This window comes from Gastrolobium bilobum, unplaced genomic scaffold (genome assembly GCF_033153095.1).
Source record: "Gastrolobium bilobum isolate Gb01-03AN ecotype WA unplaced genomic scaffold, APGP_CSIRO_Gbil_v1 utg1421, whole genome shotgun sequence".
NCBI classification, from domain to species: Eukaryota; Viridiplantae; Streptophyta; class Magnoliopsida; order Fabales; family Fabaceae; genus Gastrolobium; species Gastrolobium bilobum.
Genome location: NW_026897280.1, coordinates 245798 through 257696, shown reverse-complemented (window position 1 = coordinate 257696; position 11899 = coordinate 245798). Strand labels below are relative to the sequence as shown.

At 34.7% G+C, this 11899-nt stretch overlaps 1 protein-coding gene across 1 annotated transcript; it reads right to left on the bottom strand.

The window, feature by feature from the left end:
• Window positions 1–313: 313 nt before the first annotated feature.
• Window positions 314–9438, bottom strand: LOC133305708 (CAAX prenyl protease 2). Its single transcript, XM_061505950.1, has 8 exons — window positions 9214–9438; window positions 8971–9030; window positions 8347–8559; window positions 8115–8226; window positions 7001–7072; window positions 6768–6830; window positions 4113–4190; window positions 314–637 (listed from the first exon to the last, which is right to left on the bottom strand). The coding sequence occupies exons 1-8, from the start codon at window positions 9418–9420 to the stop codon at window positions 486–488; spliced, it is 957 nt and encodes a 318-aa protein (XP_061361934.1). The 5' UTR covers window positions 9421–9438; the 3' UTR covers window positions 314–485.
• Between the last annotated feature and the right edge of the window lie 2461 nt (window positions 9439–11899).

Genomic DNA, 11899 nt, shown 5'->3' with positions numbered 1-11899 from the left:
TGTAAAATGTTATGATACGGCAATATTTCCTTAATTTACTTGCAGAAACTTGCCACTTTCTGAAACTTAAGAAAAGGCTTGAATACCCTTCAAGACTAATAAAGTATACAAATACGCCTTTGACAAAGGATTAGCACAATGGTTGAGCAATTGAAAGATGAATAAGCTAATAATACTTTACCATTTTAAGGGTAATTGAGTTGTATGTATTTTGGCTGTATGCTTTTATCTTGCTATGTCTGTATCCTCTCTACATACTCCCATTCATTACATTTGTATCTTCCTAATTCATCTCAAAGCCCATAGGCCGTAGGTGGGACCCACCAATTATCCAAAGAATAAAAAATAGAAGCTAAGAAGCATAAATAAATATGTTAAAGCTTGAAAAAGAATAAAAAAATGATAAAACAAATAGATAAATAAAAAAGTAAAACTTTCTTATAGAATTCATTCTTTGTTCTCTAATTCTTGTCTAACATTCACATCTAGGACTTTGCTATTCCCTGTCTCCATGAGCAATACCCTTGCCAACAACTGCAATTATCTATTCTATCATTATACAAATCTGGGCCGGTCATTGGGGAAAGAAGCCACAAGAAGCCCAGGAATCCCAGTATGACTGCTACACTTACTATCCCTGAAACAAAAACAAACAGAAACAGGTAATCTTGGAGCATAAATGAATAAGTGACATTTATAAGGAAATGAATGGTAAAGCCATAAATCCCACGTCCATAGTTCAAGACAAAAAAATGTGCAGACTATTAGTACAGCTAATCGTACTAACTAGGTGTATATGAAGCCTCAGACAGCTCTATCAAAAAGCAGGTACCAGACCAAATTATCCAAGGCCCTTAGGGTGGCACCATCGGATATTGGATCTAAAATTTAATAATGGCCTTGAAAGCACCAAGCACTACATTTCAGCCTTCATACTAGAGAAATCCATAGTTAAAATCAAAATTAACATACTTTCACTCAAAGAACAAACTTAGAAAAAATAATCATTTAATCTTGATTCATTGTTAGTGTAAATTTTCAGTTAAACATGTGCTGTGACATATGTAACAAACTCTTAAAATTTTGTTTATTGCGAGTGATGTCTTAGTTACTCCAGTGATGTGATACTTTCTTTTTACTAATAGCTTAGAACTTTACAATGATCAACATCAACATCAACAACACCTTTATCCCTAATTAATTGGGGTCGGTGGTAGATGAACCCACATGAAAGATACAAAACGGTTGAAAAAAAGTAAAAAAATAAAAAAAAAAAATAAATAAATAAATAAATAAAAATACACAAATAAAATAATAAAATAAAATAAAATGAAATAAAAATATATGTATATATAAATAAATAAAAGTAAAAAAGAAAGGGACAAGAAGAAGTGGGGGAAATGAAGGGGAAAAAGACTAAAAAAGGACCATCTGGAACATAGGAATAACAGCGAGTCTAACCCTCCACCATACTTATAGCTTTTCTCCATTCCTTTCTAAGACATATTGTCCGCCAATCTATATCCCACTCCATTAAATCTTGTTTTACTACTTTCCCCCAAGTAAGCTTCGGCCTACCTCTGCCTCTTTTTGTGTTTAGCTCTTGGTAACAAACTTCTGTTCTTACAGGAGCATCCATGGGTCTTCTCATCACGTGCCCAAACCACCTCAATCTATGTTCTCTCATCTTCTCGGCTACCGGTACTACTCCGACCTTTCGTCGAATATCTTCATTTCTTATCTTATCCATCCTTGTGTACCCACACATCCACCTTAACATCCTCATCTCTGCTACTCCCATCTTATGCTCATGTTGCCTATGTGCTGGCCAGCATTCCGCTCCATATAGCATTGCCGGTCGTACTGCCGTTTTATAGAATTTTCCTTTTAACTTCAGGGGAATTTTGCGGTCACACAAAAATGCAGATGCACTACGCCATTTCATCCACCCTGCTCTGATTCTGTGATTTACATCCTCATCAATCTCTCCACCATTTTGTAAAATGGAGCCCAAGTATTTAAAAGCATTTTTTTTTGGTACCTCTTGACCATTTAGATGCACAGGTTCTTGGTCCTCATCTTGTACCAGAGAAAACTCACACTTCAGATACTCAGTCTTGCTTCGACTTAATGTGAATCCTCTGGATTCCAATGTGCTTCTCCACAATTCAAGTTTTCTATTAACACCCTCCTTGCTCTCATCAATAAGCACAATATCGTCTGCAAAAAGCATACACCATGGCACTTCCTCTTGAATATCTTTTGTTAGTTCATCCATAACTAAGACAAATAGGTAAGGACTTAGAGCCGACCCTTGGTGTACACCTACCGTGATAGGAAAATAACTTGATGATCCGTTACAAGCTTTTACACATGTAGTAGCCCCATCATACATATCCTTGATTGCCTTTACATACTTTAATGGAACCTTTTTCTTCTCCAGGACCCACCATAAAACTTTCCTTGGAACCCTATCGTATGCTTTCTCAAGGTCTATGAACACCATATGCAAGTCCTTCTTCTTTTCTCGGTATCTTTCCATTAGTTGTCGCATCAAGAAAATGGCTTCCATGGTACATCTTCCTGGCATAAATCCAAATTGATTTACAGAAACCTTGGTATCTCTCCTCAAGCGATGTTCAATAACCCTCTCCCACAGCTTCATAGTATGACTCATTAGCTTAATGCCTCTATAGTTTGAACAATTCTGTATATCTCCCTTGTTTTTGTAGATAGGCACAATCATACTTTTCCTCCATACATCAGGCATCTTATTCGTCTGGAGAATCTTATTAAAAAGATTGGTCAACCATTTTATTGCCACATCCCCCAGGCCTCTCCACACTTCAATAGGGACACCATCAGGCCCCAAGGCTTTATTAGTCTTCATCCTCTATAAAGCCTCCTTAACTTCATGTGTATTAATTCTGCGTACAAATCTTCTATTCATATCATCATACGCGTCCTCTAAGTCCACCTCGCTTGTATTTCCATCCCCATTAAACAGCTTGTTGAAGTATTTCAACCATCTTTCATTTACATCTTCATCTCTCACCAGAAGTTTTTGATTTTCATCCTTGATGCATCTAACTTGAGTGAGGTCTTTACTTTTCTTATCCCTTATCCTTGCAAGTTTATAAATACCTCTTTCACCATCCTTGCTCCCAAGACTTTTATACAACTCGTCGAAAACCTTGCCTCTCGTTTCTCGCACTGCTTTCTTTGCATTTTTTCTCGCCAATCTAAACTTTTGCAGGTTCTCTTCATTGGGACTTTTATGCAAAGATCTAAAGCACTCCTTCTTATGTTTAATTGCCTCTTGCACCTCTCCATTCCACCACCATGTTTCCTTTGTATGAAATCCATTTCCTTTGCTTTCTCCAACACCCTCCTTCCCAAATTTTGAATACACTTAGTCATCTCATTCCATATTGCATTTACTCCTCCATCAAACTCCCAAGGTCCTTCGTGCAACATTCTATCATTGAACTCTCTCTTTTTTCCCTCCTTAAGCTTCCACCACCTTATCCTTGGATTCTGAGCCCTCTTCTTCATTGTACGTACTTTGTTGAACCGAACATCCAAGACTACCAGCTTATGTTGCGTAGCAACACACTCTCCAGGGTAGACCTTACATTCGACACAAGAAGTTCTATCTTCTCTTCTAGCCAGAAAGAAATCAATCTGACACAATAATCCTACACAATAATTCAGTACGAACAAGTAACAGCAATTTAAGATGGCTAATTTTTTTCAATAATAACTATATAAAAAAATAATCTTCTTTACTTTCTACTTTCTCCAATCTTTTCTTCAAATTTTTAGTAAATAATCCATAATGAAAAGAGTTATGGAGAACTATTAACCAATAGTACAACTTCTAAGGATTCAAAAATTCATAATTCAGACCTCCAGTCAGAAGTCCAATTGAAAACTAAACTTGCAAATCTATTATAACAAACGTTAGTAAAATTTTGAGCTCTAGATTATAGTAAGATGAGGATATTTCAAGAATTGAAAGAGAAGAAATCAAAAGCAAAGGCTTGTAAAGAAAAATATAAAAGTTATTTTCAAGTTTCGAATTTACTCCATAGGAAACTTTATAAACATACCACTTCTGGACGAATACAATACAGGCAGTCCCATAAAATTACAGTATATGTGAGCAACTAATGGAGCTATAAGATGTCCTGCAAAGCACACAGCAAAAAACAACTATAAGAGAATGAAAAAGGAAGACCAGGTCACCAAAACACAAAAGGGACTAAGTTGACTTGTCGTTAGAACTGAGCCAATCCCAAAAATTAGCTTTTAGCACTAATCCAATTTCTCCACAGCCATATAGATAAAAGAAAAACAGGTTTAAGTGAACAGTGAAGAGAATGATACCAAGTCATAATTTCGTACTTATTACTCTTTTCTATCATTTCAACATGCAAAAGAGACAAACTTTCTGTGCTTATATGGCAACTACACAAATTTATATTTATCCAGCAAATAATAATTGACTTTTATTGTATGCTTTAATTTTTTTTTCCTTTACACCCAGTGGTGGACCTATGTATGCGCCATTGTCCGCAAGTGCGGACATAAATTTTTGAAAGAAAAAAAAAACTAGCTCCAACCTCTCTTTCGATCCTCCTCCTCCTCTCTCCCCCTTCTTCATCTCCATTTTTGCTCACATCAACAGGTAGAGGCGGAACTAGGGCAGGGTTAGGGGGTAAATACAATGGAGTCGCCTATTAACGCCGTTTGGAGTAGAGCCAAAATCTCATTTGCGGCTTCTCAAACATGAAGAAGACGAATCTCACTCTCACTCGCACACTCTCAAACGAGTTGATAGTAGAAATTCTGTTGAGGTTACCGGTGAAATCTCTTCTGTGTCTCAAATGTGTGTCTAAGTCATGGTTCTCTCTCCTTTCCGATCCCCAATTTGCAAAATCCCATTTTGACCTAGCTGCTGCACCCATCCACCGACTTCTTCTTCAACCGAATGACCCTTTTTTGTGTTGAATATGAATTGAATGACTTTTCTTTTCCTGTATCCATAGATATAGATGCATTATTTCATGATGATTCTGCTCTAGTACACCTCACTGCTCCAAATCCATTATCACTCCCTGAGTGTTTTGAAATTTTGGGTTCCTAATGATGATTTTATTATATGGAATCCATCAGGCTTTTTTTCTTGTCTGTCCTAAATTTTGATAATACTGATTTTTTTTTTTCAGAAAGAGCATTTTGCCATAAGAGAAAGGAAAAAGTCAGAGGATCCAAATTCAATTGACTCTGATGATCTCAAGGCAATGAGGTTTACTGCACGGTAATATGTTTGTGTCTTTTGAATTAACATTATTTAGTTTGATTGGAAAATAATCGTGTAGAATATTGGATCAAAATTTTGATGTTGTCAGCTATCTCTGTCTTTTGCAGGTGATTTTTGTCATGGAACTGAATGGTGGGTTTTGAGAGGCCAACTATGTCTCTTTAGTCTTAACTATTGTAGTATTTTAAGTTTATGGGCTCAAGAAGCTTTTTTTTTTTTTTCCTTCTCGGGCTTCTTTCAGCCACTTTTACAGTATAAAAAATTAGGAAGGGGGAGTTTATTGATTGTGAGCATCTTCTTGCTGCTATTAACAGGGTTATTGAAGCTTTATATGCATGTTGTTTACAGGCTATTTGATTCCTAAAGGGTGGAGGATTTATGCACAAGAGAGATCAATTATGACCCATTTCTATATCATGAGCCACTAACATTCAACCCATGGAGATGGCTGGTTTATAACTCACCTTCCTCATTTTTTTTATTCATAAATTTGTATTTGCAACTAGCATTGAACTCTGTTTTAAGTCTATACTTTCATCCATGCTCTTGATATTTGTTATTTAAGATTGATGCCTTATAAAGGAAGATTAAAATTAAGCATTTGCAAAGAATGATAACATTTATTACCAACCTTGGTTTCAAGCTCTGCTTTGAAGGCTTAGATTAAATGCATATAGTAAAATAAGTCGTATAGTTTTTATCAATCATTAGATTGGCTTGACAATGTGACTAGGGATACAAGGCGCTTCTCAATGTTATCCCCCGTTTATGAGTGAGTGATTAGTATTTCAATATAAATATAACAAAACCTACCACTTTATATATTCTTTTGTTAAGTTGAAGTTTTCTATTCTTTTCTTGTTTGTATTCTTTTGTTTTTTAATACATTTAAAACTTTATTTAAAAAATGTTTTTCGGGAGTGCTGCCCCCAAACCCCCACCACTCAATGTGCGGAGATAAATAAAAATTTCTAGGTCCGCCACTGTTGACGCTCGATGGCCGATAAAGGTAAGGTAAGGGACAGAACCAATGCTGTGTGGAAAGATCTTGTAAATTTCTCTTTAAAAGAGAAAACGAGAGTTAGATCCGCTAATTTGTAAGTTTAACAATTACGTTCCTGATTTTTATATAATTGGCAAGCATATAATTATAGAAAAGTTATCATCTATTATTTTAAAATACTTTTAGAAATGAAGTACTCATAAAGACCATTGTCTTTTAAACTTAAGAATACATTCACTTTCCTGTCTATAGTGCAGAATGCAGAGTCATTTTAACTCTCAACTTCTATTATGCCATTTATACATGACATCTGTCCAATCATTCTTTTTGTGCCATGCTGTATGAATCTGAATTTGTTTTTCAGTAACACATTCTATCATCATTGAATAGAAGTCAGACAAAATATAACATAGTCATGAGCCATAACATCTCACATACCAGTTCGAATGAAAAGAAAGGATGCATATGACCCAAAGATAACAGTGTAGCCAAGTTGGAGACCTGTAGACATAATTCATTTTGCAGTGTGAGATCATTATCCAACAACATTATGCTTTCTTGAAATGCGTTGAAATCTCAAATTCTCAATAAAAGAGACAGCAACCCTGCCAGTGAGACTTTGACAAAAAAAAATTCTGGCACTTCATAAATTATGTAAACATTGACCATACCTATAACCATAACAGCCTTCTTTATTCTGTAGTTTTGCTTCGCGTAAATCTCCATGAAATGATTTAAATGTGCTGCAAACCAATCATGCAGCAAAAATTTTCATTAAGCCTAGCATTTGAAAATGAAAATAATTTTTGCTCATTGTTTTCTTAACTCTACAGCCAAATGGAGGTTTATTGAATATTGTAAGGGATTTTAGTTCACTATCAAAACTTTTATCTTGCTACCCAAAATATGCAATACTTTCATCCAAATCTAAAGAACTTCCAAAAATGTTTCTATGCTTACATCTTAAGACAACACTAATGAAAAGGGGTGTGATAGGATTCCTCCTACAGTGCAGGTTTACATTAGGAAGGGCTGTAGGAGATTGGATCCTTCCCAGAATGCTGATCGTGCATAACTTCCTCCTTTCTTGGCGGGAAAAGCTGTTACTAACAGCATGGGTATGTGAGTAAGCTGTTAAATAGTGAGAGAAGGGGTGGATAAGGGTAGGCTAATTGTTAGGAAGATTTGGTAGAGACCAGATGCCTCCTGAATGCTCTGGAGCTATGTTTTGTTTCTTTTACTGATATTTTGAACCACTTCCAGACTGATATCACATGGATATCAGCCACCATAATACCAGACTCTGTTTTTCTGATCATCTTCTTCCTCTCTTATTTGCTCAAATCCAATCAGGGTGTTTGTGTGCGTGAACAGAGGTTTCTCCAGTACCCTTCCTTTTTTGTGAGGCTACTGGTACCCCTGATCAATTAGTAGTTAATACTTAATATTTATTCATGTGTCCCACTTGTTTGAAATATAGATGCAGCAAGTTATTTTTGTATAAATATTTTATCCATATAATGAATTTATTATGTCCCCTTCTAATTAATCTTAGAAAAGTTTATTGACAACTTCTTACTAAAAATAGCACATAAAAAAGTACAATGAACTTGAGCTCTAATAAAACTTGGTAGAATGCCATTGATCAAATCCCTAAAAGTACCACAATGGATGATTGCTGACTTCTCTTGAACACATTTGAGTTACTAAATGCCAAATAGAAAATTCTACTCTACAACCAGAGAAACCAGATACATCTTCTAGAATTGCCATCTAAGAACTTACCCAAGCTGAAGAAAATAGGGCAAAGAAGTATGACACTATATGTCTTAAATCCTCCACAGAGAAGTAAAGGTATCATGCAAGCCCTAAACACCAACTCCTCAGTAAGGGGTGCCTGTTCAGTACATCAAAATAAAACATTCCCATAAAACACACATCACCTAAACTGTATTCACAAGACAGTAAGTAGTATTTTCTTTTATGCTTCAATTCTTATTATACTAAAAGTACTAACCACAATATAGTTTCGCCATGCCAAAACATTTGATGAAGTTGCAGATAACCAGCCAAGCAACATCCGCAAGACGTATTTACAGGAATCAAAGGAAAGGGCACCACCAGAACTTGTGTGTTGCCTCCAAGAATCCAGCAACAAAAGAGACTTGAGGGACAAAGACCCAGCATACATTAGAGAGGTCAAGGAAAGTGGAAGGACCACAGCTTGCCACTGTTTCATACATAAAACCCATATTTCAGCAAGGAAATTTAGGAATGAGAGTGACCCTTGTATTTTCCAATCTGCATATCATAACAACAAGAGTATAACTTGAAATCTCCACACAATATATATATAAAAAAAGCATCTTTTATTTTTTGAAAAAAATGTTTGTCATTTTAAACGGCATAATTTTGTGTCATTTTTTAATAAAACTAGTTGTTTTGGTGTGTTTTTACATTATCTCTATTCCATTTTCTTTTTCTTTCCAATTTTATAAAAAAGAGAAAATGACACCAAAACGTCGTAACATAACTTTATGTTATTTAAAATGACAAACACTTCTCCCTTTGTTTATCCCTAGTATTTGAAAAGAAAAACATGTTAAAATGCATCAACTGAACCAGTGAGTGTGATACTCACAATGTGATCCACTCGGATGCCATAAACACCAAAAATATACCGCGGTTCCTTATTTTGCACCTGCCCACATGGTTAAATAACATTATAATAACTAAATTAAGCATTCTAACATAAACTCGAGAAAATGTGATTATTAAACCTAAATCAACTAATATGCACTAATACTAAAAATTAATAATAAAAAGGGAATAAATAAATAAATAAATAAAAGGAAGGGTAAAGAGAGAGAAGGAGCATACATACTGGGAGGATGAGAACAGAGAGGAAGAAAGAGAGGATGGATGAAACGAAGGCGCATAGGAAGCGTCGAATCATGAAATTTTTGAGAGAAGAAGGAGGTGGGAGACGAAGGAGCACGGTGGGTGCGTATAGGATAGCAACGTAGAGAAACGCCATTGCTATGCAGACGATCACTGCAACTGGTTTAGAAACGACACCGTCTTGCTCCATTGCTATAGCTTCTGCTTGCAGTAACCCTACAGAACAAGACATACACACAGATTTAACAGAATCTTAAATCTCAATTTCTTTAGGACTTTAGGTTGACTCTTCACTCCTTGAGTACTGTTTAGTGTTTGTTTGGTATCTTTTTTTTCCTTTTCTTTTTTTTGAAGTACAAGCTGTTTGGTATCTTATAGGGCTGGCAATATGGGCCAGCCCGCCCCGGCCCGCCACTAGCCCGCCCAAAATGGGCTGGCCCGCCCCGGTCCGTTTTGACAAAATGGGTTGAATTGAGTAACCCGGTCCGTTTTATGAGTGGGCTGGTGGGCTACGGGCCAGCCCGCCTAAAATAAAAAAAATAAAATAAAATACAAAAAATTAAATTCTGCATAAAATCACATAAAAAAATCTGCATAAAAGCATACAAAAATCTGTATAAAATCCTAATGTGCTTATGAAACCAAGAAGATCAGTGTTTAATAATCTGCATATAAATATGCATCTTTCAATCCAAAAATAATAATAAAAAAATAAAATCATATCAGGATAAAATAGAATAACAAAACAAGTAACAAAGTGTTGTATGAGCAGTCCACAACAATTCAAAAAAGCCACTTGCAAGCAGAGAAATCTAAGATACGGAGCTACATAACAATTGGGTAACCTAAAAAAAAAAAAAAAATGACTTGGCGGGCTGACCCATATGGGCTGGCGGGTTTGGCGGGGCGGGTTTGGCGGGCTGGTGGGTTGAAAGACTCAACCCAGCCCGCCCCATTTGGCAGGCGGGGCGGGCCAGCCCGGCGGGCTCAGCCCATTTTGCCGGCCCTAGTATCTTAGTCCCCGTGAAGTTGTTGTCAAGTGAAGTAAAATTTGTCAAAAAATCAAATAAAAAAAAAAAGTAATTTTTTAATAATAGTTTTCCAATGGTATGCAATAAGAGTTACATAAAAAAAATATTATCTCCTACACTCACATTTTTTAAATGGGTTTAATAAGAATTTTTTCTCTCACCTCCAACTTTTTTCTCTCCTATTTATTGTTTGAGTAGGAAATAATATTTCTCTTATGCAACATACGAAAAATATTACCCAATAACTTATTGAATTATTCAATGTTCAATATAATCTTTATAATATTTTATTAAAGTATAATCTTGAATAAAATTATTTAATAAAAAGTTATTAAATAATGGATTCAGTATTCCTATGCAAATATGAAATAATTTTATTTTTTATACATACATAAAAATAAATCAACCTTATTCTTTTTTCTTTAACTCTCTTCTTTTTATATAATTATATTTATTTTTATATACGTGCCGAAGATGTTAATCTTCTAAATAATATAACAATAATTTTGACTTACATCTTTTCTCTTTTAATTTCTTGTAGGTTTAAACTCTCATTGTTCTAATTAATTTCTCTTGGGCAAAAGTTATATTTTTGTGTTCAAAGTTTTAACAAAATTTTAATGTATTCTTAGTTTTTTAATTTCATTTCTAAAGTTCTTATAATATTTCAATGCTATACTCTAATGGTACTCATTTTACAAACAAAGTAATATTGACGTGGATTGAACGAGTCCACTTATAACTAAAACAAAATTAAAAAAAAAATACATTTAACAAAACAAAGTACTCAGGGAGCGTTTGGTACTAGAGAAATTCTTTTGTATCCTGAAATCACAATTACTTAGAATATATTTGGAACAAATATTATCTGAGAATGTTACAAAAAAAAGTGTTTGGTAAGACAAAATATTACCGGGAATATTAGTTAATTTTTTTAAAAGGCTATTTGGTTAATAACAAAATTTTGTTGGGAATATGATAAAATTTTACGCAAATACCCTCTTAAAGAATAACTTTAATTAAAGACAATTTAGATACAAAATAACAAAACAAAACGCAGATACAAAATAACAAAATAAAACGCAGAAAACAAAATTTTACGCAAGTCTCAATTTAGGCACAAAGTCAATGATGCCTCTCTCTGTCTAAAATGTCTCTGTCGCCGGTTCACAACAGCAAGGCACTGCATAATTACTAGTTGTGTCCATGGGAGAGGCCATAACCCGCCATGTAAGCTGAAACAAAGGAACAACAAATGGGTCAAGGGAAGGGTAATTTAGTCCGAGAAATTTGTGAAAAAGAAACCAAGAACTAGGAACAAATAATTACCATGTTCTAAATGGTAATTATAATTCACACACTGTAGTGTAATAAGGAAACCCGGGAACAAACTATACTCAGTCAAATTTTCAGTTTTCCTATGGAAATAAGAAATTCTCACTTCCACTTTCCAAGATATCCAAAATTATACACTATACCAAACAGCCCCTTAAGGATAAATTTAACAATTACAGTTCTTAAATAAAAAAATTGAGTACACTATTTTAATATTTTTAGGTATCTATTTATCTTATGTTGCATAAGTAATTATCTTATGCAATAGGGACAAGGTAATGGGGTCCACTATCTTTTCTTTTT

Excerpts from the sequence above, each read along its gene's own strand:
- LOC133305708 (XM_061505950.1), bottom strand. The coding sequence starts at position 9,420 with ATGGAGCAAGACGGTGTCGTTTCTAAACCAGTTGCAGTGATCGTCTGC. Across the intron at positions 9,031-9,213 it reads TCTCTGTTCTCATCCTCCCA|GTGCAAAATAAGGAACCGCG; the intron begins GTATGTATGCTC and ends CCATGTGGGCAG. Across the intron at positions 8,560-8,970 it reads GCATCCGAGTGGATCACATT|TGGCAAGCTGTGGTCCTTCC; the intron begins GTGAGTATCACA and ends TGTATGAAACAG.